The sequence below is a fragment of the Phytophthora cinnamomi genome, assembly GCF_018691715.1.
Source record: "Phytophthora cinnamomi strain GKB4 chromosome Unknown Contig24, whole genome shotgun sequence".
Taxonomy (NCBI): Eukaryota; Oomycota; class Peronosporomycetes; order Peronosporales; family Peronosporaceae; genus Phytophthora; species Phytophthora cinnamomi.
Window position 1 is genome coordinate 507,096 of NW_027150957.1, and position 13,351 is coordinate 520,446.

General features: G+C 52.0%; 4 protein-coding genes across 4 annotated transcripts; 2 read left to right on the top strand and 2 right to left on the bottom strand.

The window, feature by feature from the left end:
• Nucleotides 1-1,115: 1,115 nt before the first annotated feature.
• Nucleotides 1,116-2,116, top strand: IUM83_15265 (Pol protein; the record flags this gene model as incomplete). Its single annotated transcript, XM_067940069.1, has 2 exons — nt 1,116-1,159; nt 1,246-2,116. 2 exons carry the CDS (start codon nt 1,116-1,118, stop codon nt 2,114-2,116), a joined length of 915 nt encoding a protein of 304 aa, XP_067794437.1.
• Nucleotides 2,117-3,171: 1,055 nt separating this feature from the next.
• Nucleotides 3,172-4,119, top strand: IUM83_15266 (Retrovirus Polyprotein; the record flags this gene model as incomplete). Its single annotated transcript, XM_067940070.1, has 1 exon — nt 3,172-4,119. The coding sequence occupies one exon, from the start codon at nt 3,172-3,174 to the stop codon at nt 4,117-4,119; it is 948 nt and encodes a 315-aa protein (XP_067794454.1).
• Nucleotides 4,120-8,846: 4,727 nt separating this feature from the next.
• On the bottom strand, nt 8,847-10,100 carry IUM83_15267 (Sodium/potassium-transporting ATPase subunit alpha; the record flags this gene model as incomplete). The annotated part of the gene is made up of 1 exon (XM_067940071.1): nt 8,847-10,100. The coding sequence occupies one exon, from the start codon at nt 10,098-10,100 to the stop codon at nt 8,847-8,849; it is 1,254 nt and encodes a 417-aa protein (XP_067794455.1).
• Nucleotides 10,101-10,155: 55 nt separating this feature from the next.
• IUM83_15268 (Sodium/potassium-transporting ATPase subunit alpha) lies at nt 10,156-11,588 on the bottom strand (the record flags this gene model as incomplete). The annotated part of the gene is made up of 2 exons (XM_067940072.1): nt 10,156-10,167; nt 10,308-11,588. The coding sequence occupies 2 exons, from the start codon at nt 11,586-11,588 to the stop codon at nt 10,156-10,158; spliced, it is 1,293 nt and encodes a 430-aa protein (XP_067794456.1).
• Between the last annotated feature and the right edge of the window lie 1,763 nt (nt 11,589-13,351).

A 13,351-nucleotide genomic window follows, 5' to 3' on the forward strand; every position in this document is an offset into this window, starting at 1 on the left:
TTCAACCTGTAGTGTAGTGGCAGATGGGGTAACCGGATCGACGAAGACATTAATCGATCCACCAGGTCGGTTATTAAGTTCGCAGTCCACAATGTGTTGGCGTCGGACAGACACAATTGAGAGTGTGTCAGGGCGAATAAGAGAATTGCGCTCGATCGGATTGAATGGAACGCTGAGCATCGTTGGCACGACGGTAGCAGGAAGGCCAGACCTACTATTACCGCACGCCACAATGACGTCGTTCTGGCGGTCCAGTAGCTCGTGAGCGTTGAGCACCATCGCGTTGACAGTAGCCCCAATCTGGAGAGCGTAATTGAGCCGGTCTGCGGCGATCACCGTTGACTTACTTAACAGTCTAATTCGAAGTGCTTGCTTCTCAAAGATGACGTGTAGCTCGGCTTTGCCGCTCCGCATACTATAGCCCGTCACTAGGCCGTATGACCACTTGTCGCTGTTTTCGCCAGTCGATCGAACAAAGGCAATTGGGTTACCTACGTACGACCCCGGCCATAACTCTGCTTCCTCAGCTTCCACGATCCGATGACGGAGAATAGATGTTTTCACATCGAAGTCAGGGCCAGATTCAGCAGAATCCGGGCCTGTTCGCCGGACAGTTGTCGAGGAGCCTTGAACGTTAACTACTTCCAAATACGTGAAGCCTTCGAGTGTCGGGGTCTGGACTGGTCCGGCGAATGCGATCGCTCCGATGGTGACGGAGTGAGTAAGGCATCACATCACCATTCTGGTGCTGTTGCTTATCGGTGGTGCTGCTGAAGCGAAGAAAACTCGGAAGTGAGCTCCCTCTGTGCACGAGCTCACTTGACAACCTCTCTTGTACCCTGGCGCCTCTCCTGTCGTGTGGGCCTGTCCCCTGACGAAGGGGTGATGATTTCAATCTTAGTTGTCTGGGTTCCGTTGAACCCTTGCTCTGGGTACACTCCGCGAGTCCCCAGGGCACTGCATGAGTAGTTCTAGGGCCAGTTAGCCAAAGCCAGGTAATCTCACATTCAATCAGTTCTCAATCTACCTCGTAGAGCTCAAGACGGCTTGGCATTTTGGATCGATCCAAACAAGCAGATCTGGTACACCCGTCGGCCAACCGAACCCCGCCAACCATGAGTCGCTCCACGGAGAAGGACGACAAGGAACGCTACCTGACGTACTCGATCACAGTACGCGCAGCGGACAAGGCGATGGAAATCAAAGAAGAAGTGGTGACGAAGAAGATGCCCAAGTTTAACGAAGGCGGCCCCAAGGGCTTCTTGACTGGGCCTACCACTTCTCACAGCTAGCGAAGCTCAAGCACTGGAACGCAGAAGACAAGTTCCTGAATGCTAACATTCTCCTCGAGGGAGATCTTCTTGAAGCCTTCGAGGATGCAGCCTTCACCGACGATGATACGCGCATGGACGAAGAATTCACGCGTGCGCTCCGCAAGGCTTCAATTGTGGTCTTACCCGTCGACTATAGCGAGACGATCCAAGAGGAGCTCTGGGAGATGCGCAAGTCCCGCTCCGAGACGCTTGCAGACTACAGTAAACGTTTCCGTGCGTTAGTTCGACAGGAACATACTCTGGCTCGACTGCACGAAGCTTCACTGATGTGTGAAGATGCCCTCTGTCGCTTGTACAAGCGTGGGCTTCCGTACGACTGGCAGAACAAGTGCGACGCCAGCGGCCAAGTATTCACGACCGTGGCGGCTCTAGTACCCATCTTTGAGCGCATTGAGCAGGGTGAAAGACGCCTCCATCGACATGAACCTCAAGATCGCCGGGGTAACCAACCCAACAGCAGGAACCCCAGCTTCCGAGGCAACAACCGAGGCAATGGTCAACAGCAACAGCGTGGTAGCAGTCGTGGACGTGGTGGTCGTAGCGGCCGAGGCGGCCGTGGTGGTCGCAACGGCAACAGCAACAGCTCCAACAGCTCGAACAACAACAAGTACTGCTCCTTCCATCGCACGAATACGCACAACAGTCAAGACTGTCGAGCACTTCATCACGACAATCAACAGGAGGAACACCAGCAAGTTGACCAGCAGCGTGGCCTGCAATCAGTCGCGCAGCCAGCAGACCCGTGTCGAGCAACGCCAGTACGGAAATGGAAATTCAAGTGACGAAGAATACTTGTTTGTTGGTCTCCACACTCAGTCTGACAATCCGTCTCCACCAATGCGCGTGATGATTAAGTTGGAGAGTGGACGAGATCGTTTTCAAGCCTTGCTGGATAGTGGTTGCTCGAAGAGCATCATCAGCGCTGCGTTCATGAGATCGTTGCAGCAGCAACAGGGACAGCAGCTTAAAGAATCACGAGTTTCCTTTCAACTGGTCAATGGAGACACGAGGAGCGACGGATCAATGCTTGTTCGCTTCCGGATCCCTCAACTAAAGCGAGATGCGGTTATTGTCCACCAGTTTGAAGTGCTTCCTTCTCTCCCTGACGACATGACTATTGGACGCGATTTAATGACTGCTCTGGGTCTAGTGATTGACTTCAAGAATCGTCGAGTCCAATGGGATGGCAGTGAGCTAGCGGTTCGCACGACATCCGGCATTGAGGAATCACTTCCTCGTCCTCATCCAGGGCTAGTAGAAGTTAACGACGAAATCGACGAAGCCCATGCCGGTGACTCAAAGGACGTGACACCAGTCGACTTCCTTCCTCAACATTTGGATGCGGCGCTCTCTCATTGCTACCTGAAACTTTTGGAGGAATATGTCGATTTGTACAACGGGCGCCTTGGACGTATTCGTCTGGATGACTACATTTTGCCACTTCGCGCTGATTACGTGCCTTCGCACGCCCGTCCGTACTCAATTGCACGCAGCCTGGAAGATGGAGCAAGACGTGAGATACAACACCTTATCGAGCTCGACGTCATTGAACAGATCTACGGCTCTGAGTCAGCAGCTCCAGCCTTCTTCTTACGGAAAGTCAGTGGGTGGTTCGCTGCGATTGTTGGTTGACTTCCGCCGCCTAAACAAATTCCTGTCTCGATCGCCATACTTCGTGCCGAAGATTCGGGAGATTTTGCTACGACTTAGTAAAGCGAAGTGTATGAGCACTTTGGATGCAAACATGGGATACTTTGCCAGACGGCTCGCTCCACAGAGTCGGTCAGTGACTGCCTTCTGTGTGCCATTCGGAAAGTTTCAGTTTAAGAGACTCCCGATGGGAATTTCTACCGCTCCTGACGAGTATCAGTCTTGTATGGAACGAATCCTAGGGGACTTGCCATTTGTCATCGTGTACCTCGACGACGTGTTGATCTTCTCGGAGAACGAGACGGAGCATCTCGAGCGTTTGCGGATCGTCTTCGAGAGACTGCGGCAGTACGACGTAACCCTCAACGCTAGCAAGTGCAAGATTTTACGCGAGAGTGTTGACTACTTGGGGTTTACCCTGACCGCTAATGGGATTCAGCCCCAGAAGAAGAAGATCGAGGCAATCCAGTCGATTGCAGAGCCTCGAAACAAAAAAGAGCTCAGAAGATTTCTCGGTATGATCACCTACTACCGAGAGATGGTTCCCAACAAGTCTGCGCTGACAGCTCGATTGAACCGACTAACTTCGAAGAAAGTAACGTTTGTGTGGACCCCAGAGGACGCGGCTGCATTTCAGGAGATCAAAGCTGCTCTGGCTCGCAATGTCTGGCTTGTTTTCCCGGACTACAGCCGGACATTTCATGTCTTTGCTGATGCCAGTGGACGTCAAATTGGCGGTCTCATTGCTCAAGGAAAACGCATCATTGCTTGCTTTTCCCGGTCTCTTACAGCAACGCAGCAAAAGTACTCGACGATGGAATGGGAATTGTTGTCAGTAGTGGAGATTCTGAAGGAGTACCGCACCATGTTGCACGGATTCCCTGTGGTCATTCATACAGACCATAAGAACCTGCTCTTCCCCCAAGAAAACTCACTCCGAGTCAAGCGCTGGAAGTTACTCCTTGAAGAATATCGTCTCTCAGTCCAATATGTCCCGGGGCCATTGAACATTGGAGCGGACACCTTTTCCCGCTTGCGCTACGATTTTGTGCAACAAGCGACCGAAGAAGAGCTTTTCGCTGTGGAAGAAGAAGAAGTCGCATTGGATGGGTCAGTGATGAAAAGCACCAGCTGAATGACTCGACGTGCAAGGACATCATCAGCAAACTGGAGCGAAACGAAGGTGATCCAGAATACACACTCCGCCCTGCTCTAGGTGTCGTGCTTTTGCACTACCGAAAGCGTGTGGTTGTTCCTGAGTCACTGCGTAACAACTTAGTGGAGCTCTATCACGAGTATTTACTCCACCCTGGCGCTGAGAAGCAGTTCCGATCCATGGCGACATTTTGGTGGTCTGGAATGGAAGGAGATGTGACCAATTTCGTGAAGAAGTGCGTTGACTGCAAGAAGGCAAAGCTCCACGGTGGCAAACAGCAATACGGACATCTGCCACCAACTCCAGCCTCAAACACGGACCGGCCGTTCGATGTTGTCCATGTCGACCTGGTGGGTCCATTTCCGCAGAATTTCTACTGCCTTACTGCCATTGAACAGCAATTCCGATGGCTTGAGGTCATTGTTCAGAAGGGTAAAAGATCAGCTGCCACTGCTCTTAGCTTTGAGAGAGCATGGTTGTGCCGATATCCCCGTCCGAAGTTCGTAGTTCACGATCAGGGACCAGAATTTACCGGTGACGAATTTCATGCGCTGCTTCTGTCGATGGCAATCAAGGATAAGCCCATTACGGCAAAGAACCCGCAAGCAAATGCCATTTGCGAGCGTGTGCACCTGGAGATAATGAACGTTTTGCGCGCTCGCCCGGATCATAACGACCAATTGGAGGTGGTTCTCGACTACGCAGCTTATGCCATTCGCGCTAGCTATCACAACGTCTTGCTGGACACCGGATCAACTGAATACCGCACAAACATCCGACGGATCTTCCCATGCTAATTCAGCAATGAGTCGACCTGCTCAATGACAGATTTCCTGTCATGTGGGCGAATGACAACCTCTCTTGTACCCTGGCGCCTCTCCTGTCGTGTGGGCCTGTCCCCTGACGAAGGGGTGATGATTTCAATCTTAGTTGTCTGGGTTCCGTTGAACCCTTGCTCTGGGTACACTCCACGAGTCCCCAGGGCACTGCATGAGTAGTTCTAGGGCCAGTTAGCCAAAGCCAGGTAATCTCACATTCAATCAGTTCTCAATCTACCTCGTAGAGCTCAAGACGGCTTGGCACACTAGCAGCAGCTCGTCCTGCCTACCTGAGCGCTAAGAATACAAGTAGTTACAAAACTCCTTGCTGCGTATCCGGAAACCAGAATATCCTCCAAATGTTCACCATTGGGTGGGTGCTCGCGTCACAAGATGAGCGCGAGGAAGCCCTTTTCCTGAGGTGCTCTTTCGGCATGATCGCTGGGGGAAATCTGACACTAATTATTTAGTCCAACCAAATCCGTCCCACGAATCACGTATGAAATCGTAGGCGGATGTGGCAAAGAGCCTCGTGAAATCCGGAGGATTCACAAATACAAGGAGGTAGAATCTGAAATGCCCTAAGCAGTGGAATCGAGATCTCCGGAAAGCCTCGTCATGCGTTGAAAATCGCTTTGTTTGGTGCGGTGCTCACGACCATCGTTTATACATCATGGGCAAATGGTACTTGCCGAGTGCACTCGCGAGCTTTGAGCCCTCATTTCCGTATTGAATTGGGCGGTCCTGTACCGGTTGCTTAAGGCTTGAGATTATTGGATACGCTGTGTCCATGCGCTGCGTCCACGGAAACTCTACCATTTAAAAAAAAAACAGTACTGTAGTCCGAAAACTACAAATACATGTAGGTAGTTGTAGCAGTTACGAAACCGCTTTGGATTTTACATCTTTTTCTTCTGTCAGACCGCAAACCTCGCCATCATGACGCCGTCGGTGCCGCTCATGACAGTGTACCTTGCGCTGGGGGACAAGTTCCCGACCGACGAACCACATTGCATCATCAGCTTAATCTCGGACTTCCTGGTGGCTGATATGTCGCTGTCGAGAGCTTGTGAGTTGAGCCGGCCTGGGTCCTCATCATTATTGGAATTTATTTGGTCCAGGGGTCTTCGTAGCGAATCGTGGAATTTGGCAACACTTTTGCACACAGAAACCCATTACTACAAGTGGCAATTTTCAGAGGCTCTGACCCAAGCTGTTCGGCATGGCAATTTGAACATGGTCCAATGGATATTGCATCACTTCTCGGGGTGCCCCGTGAGTGGAGATGTTGTTGACGAAGCTGATCGTGTTGGCCACTTGTGGGTGCTGCAGATACTGGAGGCAGATAAAACAGTTGGAGACATTTCATGGAGGTACGGCAGCGTCGAAGAAGCTGCCAAACACAATCACTGGGATTTAGCAAGGTGGTTGCTAAAGCGCAGTCGGACCTCGTGGCTTAGCACCTTGCTCAACATCGCCATCAACCAGAACAGCCTTGACGAAGTCAAATGGACAGTTGCACGGGGCTTCTTTTTGTCGATGAACTACGAGTATTCCTTTGCCCCATGATCACAATGGAGTGTGCGCTCGAAGATACTGCAATATTTGATTGAGGAAGGATGTCTGCAGATCGCTCGCCATGCCGTAAATGAAGCTGTGGACGTAGGAGATCTCGATTTCTTACAGTGGGCGATGGGATATTGTGGGGCTGTAACAAACGATCTTGACTTTCTTTCAAGCGTCCTGTACACAGCTTGCAAGAAAGGTCACCTTGCTGTGGTGCAATGGATTGTGCCTCCACTACGTGAGCACTTCAGTGTTGGTGTTCCTGCCAACGCGTTATTCGAAGCGGCAAAGCATGGGCACTTGCGCATCATCGAGTGGTTGTACGATAACTTTTCTCGCGATACTGAAGTTAATCTCTTCCGCGAGCGGGACGTGAGCGGCAACAGTGAAGACGGAAGCAACATTAACGAGTCGGACAACCTTTCGCCGCTCTATGCAATGGATGTTGCTGCCAAATACGGGCACCTCGACGTCCTTCAATTTCTAGATGGCGTCGGATCTTCGAAGGCTGAAGCCTCGCAACCCCGGCCGGTTAGAGATCCAATTTGTACATCGAAAGCTATGGCCAATGCTGCCGCTCATAGCCACCTGAATGTTCTCAAGTGGCTACACGGTCGCAGATCTGAGGGTTGTACGACTGCAGCGATGGATCAAGCTGCGGCTAATGGGCATTTGGACGTTTTACCATGGTTGCATACGAACCGATTTGAAGGGTGCACAAGTTCAGCGATGGATAAGGCTGCCGTAGCTCGATTCCACGAGTCTTATGATCGTGTATACACGCGCACATGCTGTGCCACATCCAGGGCATTTTTTCATCGGCAGCTCGACATTGTGAAGCAACCGTTCAGAAGGATGCACAACTGCAGCTATGGATGGTGTGGCAGCAAGCGGAAATTTGGAAATGATGCAGTGGTTGCAGGATAACACCACCGCAGGTTGCACAACGAAAGCGATGGATACTACTGCCGGTCTGGGATATTTGGCGATTGTACAGTGGTTGCATTTGCATCGTTCTGAGGGCTGCACGACGGATGCAATCGATAACGCAGCCGCTAAAGGCCACGTTAGAGTGGTGAAGTGGCTGCTGGCTAATCGGTCTGAAGGGTGCTCGGCTGATGCTATGGACAAAGCAGCCAGCCACGGTCATTTGGAAGTCGTGAAATTGCTATTTTACAGTTCCTTAACTCATAGCCCAGATTCCGCGATGCGTGAAGCAGCATCTAATGGTCACTTGGCTACTGTCCAGTGGATCTACGATCGTACTACTGAGGTTAACACTCTGTCCGTCATGCAGCGCAATTCAGTCGAACAACTTCGAGGTACTGTTATATCTTCACGCACAGCATGCTACGAGGTATACACATGATGAGATTCAAACAATGCAGGCAAACAAACTCGAGAGACCTGACTGTAACGATATTCGCGAGTGGATCGAGGATAATTTTCCTGTAGTTTGATGTCTCGGTCAATACAAAAGCATTGTATTTCCTACTGATGGTAGTTTTTTACAGCCTCTAACCTCATTTGATCGTGTTCCAGTTCGATTTTCTAACGCCTGTTGGTGCATGTGGAATTTTGTCAGGTCGCTGCAGACTCCAGCGGTTTCTGACACCCTACGCTTCTTGTTGCAGATGCTAACAGTGCACCCAACATCGTCAGTTATATCTGTGTTGCATGCAATAAAAGCAAACAATCTGCCGCACGTTTAAGTAGACGCTGGGTGCTATGAAACAGTTTATCAAGGAAAGGAGTTATCGTAGTCTTCACTAAACTACGCTCTTGTGTTTCGAAGGGAGGACAAAACACATAAAACTAGCTTACCAGGCTAGCCAGCGAGCAAGACAACGCTCCTCACCTGGTATTTCCCGCCGGACAAGAGCTTTGATCGTTTCGCTATACAAGCAGGTGATCACACCAGTTCCGCAGCCAATCAGCCATGGCACATAATCCGCTGAAGCCGTTCCGAAGAAAGACTGGAACCCAGGAACATACACAACCAGCACAACGATTAAAATCTCGATGGTGGCACCATAGATCGTGACGGTGTTCTTGAAGGGGCTAGCATTGATAACAGACACCCTCCGAGTTTTCGCCATCCAGATGTGGAAGAATTGGCACACGATCAGTGCGATGTACCACGACCCGCATGCCTGTTCAAGTAGATGTGTTTGTTCTGCTTCATCGAAGCACTCGTCGGCTGAGGTGCAAAACGTATCAGCACCACTTGTCCAGTAGTCGTCGGCGCTCATGAACAAGTCCGAGAACGAGATTCCATTGCGCCAGAATACGGTTCCGTAGGCGATCAGACAACCGCCAGCGTTAACCATACCTGCGACGGCATACGCGTAGATCAGCAGAGACTTCGACATCAAGCGGTCCTTCTTGAGATTGCGGGGGTCGCTTCATAATATCATTCTCCGCGCCTTCATAGGCGATTGAAATCGCTGGGCCCAGCTCCGTGCCGAGATCGATGCTCAAAATCTGTAGCGAGGTCATTCCAGCAGGCATCCCAAGCGCTAAGTTTATTGCCACCGGCATAATCTCCGGCCACAGGTGCGTTAACGTGTAGGCAATAGTCTTCTTCAGGTTGTCGAAGATCACACGCCCTTGTTCCACGCCACGGACAATCGAGGAAAAATTGTCATCCATCAGAATGATATCAGCAGCTTGGCGAGCCACATCGCTACCGTTGATCCCCATTGCGACCCCCACGTCAGCTTGCTTTAGAGCTGGAGCATCATTCACACCGTCTCCGGTCACACCAACGCATTCGCCCAGCTCTTGACTTGCCTGCACGATCTGGAGCTTGTGCTGAGGGGTTGTCCGGGCAAACACCACTGATTTCATGCGCAGGATGACCTTCAGATCATCATTTGCGAGTGAGTTGATCGCACCACCGTGGATTACTGCACTGTCGTATGTGTATATATCGTCGGGCAACTTGATTGTTTCGTAGTCCGAGGAGGGCGACGATAACTCGAACACGTTGTCAGGGTCGTTGAGAAGACCAATTTCAGTCGCAATAGCCCGAGCTGTCAGTGGGTGATCACCCGTGACCATAAAAACCTTGATACCAGCGTCTTTGCACTTGGCGATGGCTTCGGGAACATCATCGCGAGGAGGATCCATGATCGCAATCATGCCAACAAAGCACAGGTTATCCGAAGGAAAATTGGCTTCCTCAACAGAAAAGGATGTGTTTGGAGAGGCAAAACGCCGGGTCGCTAGCGCTAGAACACGACGTCCTTTGCTGCCAAAGAATTCGTATGCTTGGGAGAACTCTCGGATCAGGGCATCGTTCATCGGTAGTTCTTCGCCGGTTGGAGATAAAATCGTGCTGCACCGCTTGATGATCACTTCCGGCGCGCCCTTCATGAACACGTCAAAGCGTCGAAGCGTGTGTTTCTCGTTCGGGGACGGCACAATAACCAGCTGCCACTTGTTCGTTGAATTGAACGGAATTTCAAACACGAGCGGGTACTCCTCGCGGGTTATGTCTGACGAGTAGTTCGAGTCAGCAAAGCGAAGCAGAGCAATGTCGGATGGGTTGCCTGTGTATTGGCGCTTCGCCAAGACTTTAGGCTGTTCACGCGCCGACACATGACTTTGAAAGCTGAGCCGAGAAATGCTAAATGAGCTTCTGACGCCGGAAGGTCGAACTGCACCATTCATTTTCTCGTCATTACCATCCACCAAAGCATCGACAGCAACCTTGCTGTTTTCAGGAGCAGTCAAATCAGGAGCTGCCCGGTTGCAAAGCGCAGCGCCACGAACCAGAACAGCCTTTGGGGTCATTCCCGACAAATAATCGGTTTTGTCATCCAACTCAATCACGACGCGGTCCCCCGATGGCTGAGCCGCGAACTCTCGACCAGCCCACGTATCCGTGACAGTCATTACGTTCTTGGTCAGCGTGCCGGTCTTATCCGTAGCGATTAACGAGATAGACCCCATCGTCTCCACACAGTCAAGCCGCTTCACAAATACATTGCGCGCTGCCATCCGACTCGCGGTGATGGTCAACAACGAGGTCACAGTTGCAGGCAGCCCCTGGGGCACATTTGCCACGATGATCACTAAGAAGCCGTTCACGAACGTCGATATCACATCTTTCCCACCTTTCCGGACGACACCCACTGCGAAAAGGATTCCAGCCATAACCACAGCCAGGACGCTAATGAAGCGCACGAACGCCTTCACTTCACGCTGCATGTTGGTTTCGCGCGTCGTCGTCGACGTTGCCAGCTCGGCGATCCGCCCGATCACGGTTTTATCTCCAATTGTCAGCACGAGGCCCAAAGCAGACCCGTCGAAGCAAAGCGACCCATTAAACACGACGTTCTTGCACTCCAAGTGAGCCACGGTCTCCTCCTGGGCTTCCGATGTGATGGTAATCAGCTCGGACTCGCCCGTCAGCGATGAGTTCTCCACCTTGAGGTTGTTGCAAAGTAGAATCCGCAGGTCGGCAGGCACCTTGTCACCGTTGCGCACCCACACGAGATCACCAACCACAAGCTCTTCGGCTGGGATAATCTGGCTAACGCCATCACGAACGACCGTGCACTGTTGGGGGAGCATGTTCTTGAACGAATCCATGACCTTGCTGGTCGACCGCGCTTGCAGGAACGTGATGGTGCAGGTGACGACCACGATGGCAAACAGGACCAGGGATAGATACAGGTTCAGGGACGTCGACGTGTCGATGAAGTACGCGATGAGACTCAGAAACCCCGCGACGGTCAACAGGATCATGAACATGTCGAGGAACTGCTGGAGGAACAGAATGTAGTCCGGCACGGTTTTGGGTGGCGACAAGCGGTTAAACCCGCACAGTTTGCGAGCTTCCTCAGCATTCACTGAGGCAAGACCTTGACTCTGTTCCAGGTTGGCTGGGAAAATGCGACTGCGGGGCACGCGTGGTTGGAGGTCTTCAACTTGCACGTAAGCTTCCCAGTAGCGCTCGTCGTCTCCTCCTCGTGTATTTCCGCCAGCCGTTGGGGTCAACGGCATGGCCGTGAACTCGACATGCTTCGGGTCCGACGTAGGGGACTCCGGGGTCATCGTGGGTGGTGAGTGGGGCAAACACTAGTCGAAATAGGTGGTGGTCTTGAATGGGGGGGGGGTCTTGAGCAAACCGAGGCGAATTGGAAAATGAGCTTCTTGCTCGACAGGAGCGAAGGCGGCGACAGTCATACGCCGCAGCCCGGCTGAGTGGACGGCGGCAGTCGCCGGTGGGCCAGCGCTTTGGAACACCGCATCGCCAGTCTGTCGTGGCGCGTCGTACGGCGTTGTCCCGATATCTTTGCTCGAGTATGAGGTCCTTCGTACGGCGATGCACACGCGGAAACTCCCGGTCGGAAAGGTAGAAGGCGGGTGGTTTTCCCCTCCCGGGGGCAGTGCAATGGTCTATATAATGCGTTGGACTCCACAGTCGGGCACGGATGGCTCCAACCATAAAGACTACGGCCACGACATGCTACAAGTAAGTATGCATCATTCGCCCATTTTTTTTAATCATCAAGAGACACAGCCTGAACGGCGATGACTGTGAACACGGCAAGGCCGTGCAATTAGAACTTTAGACCGCTGGACTTTATTTTCAAAAGCATTGGGCTATAGTTTTCCGAAGGTTCCATACTTTATTTCTCTGTAACCCCAGCAGGGTGTGCTTCTACATCAAGCAGAGTTTGAAGGGTATTGCGTTTAGAGGGGTTCAGGGGAGGGATGACCTCGGTTCACTTGGTGCGCACTGGATCTCGACGCGGGATGGGCGAAGCGCCTGGCAAAGATTTGATCTGCGGTATGAGACCAAGTTGGTCTTATTAATCGGGCGGAACATGCGCGCCACGTTGCTGCTTTAAGTAAAGCTTTACTTCTTAACTAGAGAGCAAAACCAGTTCCAACGGCGGGGCATGGGTTTCTGTTGTGCAGGACGCTCATTTCCATCGCAGCAAAGGTCAACGGCGTGGCGTTGCTCGACGAAAAGGCCAGTGCGCCCGAGTGCTCGGTCGCCAGCGGGGCGGCGTACGGCGTTGTCCCGATATCTTGATGCCACTATGCGTGCGCGCGTACGGCGCTGCACCCTGAAATCTCCCGGGCGGGGGGATGCGAGGACAACGGGTGGTTTTCCCCGCCTCGGCCTGGCTGATCGGCACGTGCATGTAGTTGGCGCCGTTTCGACGCTCGCTTTCCTGTCACGGGCATCGAAAGGCAACTTCTACGTGAGCATCGACGTCTGACACGGTGATATCGCCGTGGCAGGGCCAGGTCGATTAAGTGGGGCGTGATGGAAGTTACACAACCGTGTTGTATGGAATTGCGATATTGAATATGGCAGGTCTATAAACTATGTTACACTTACTAAAATCAAATATATTCTTCAAACCGAGGCTCATGGGTCGCACGAGATACTCAGGATATCGGATTTCTGCAGGTTTCAATGTCGCGTGGGGAGGGATGACACGTCCGGAAAGGGCAGCTTCCGCACCCATTCAGGGTGGGCGAGGTGTCATGGTGTCTGCCACACCACTATTACAGTGTATCCATCCTTATTTATCAGATGGGGGAAACAGGAAAATCGATGCTGTGGAATGGCTTTCCTAGCACAATATGGCGGGAGTTAAACGCAGAGCTCTTTCAAGAGTTTGCAGTTCCTACCGACACTAGTGGTGGTGGTGAGCAACTGTCTTGTAATGAAGACCTCATCCCAGCATCTGCCATGGATGCAGCAGCCAGACTCGGACACTCGTGCGTACTGAAGTACTTGTGGACTATTTGGACGGTGTCGATACTGTATCATTAAGCACAATAAACGAAGTGGGAAA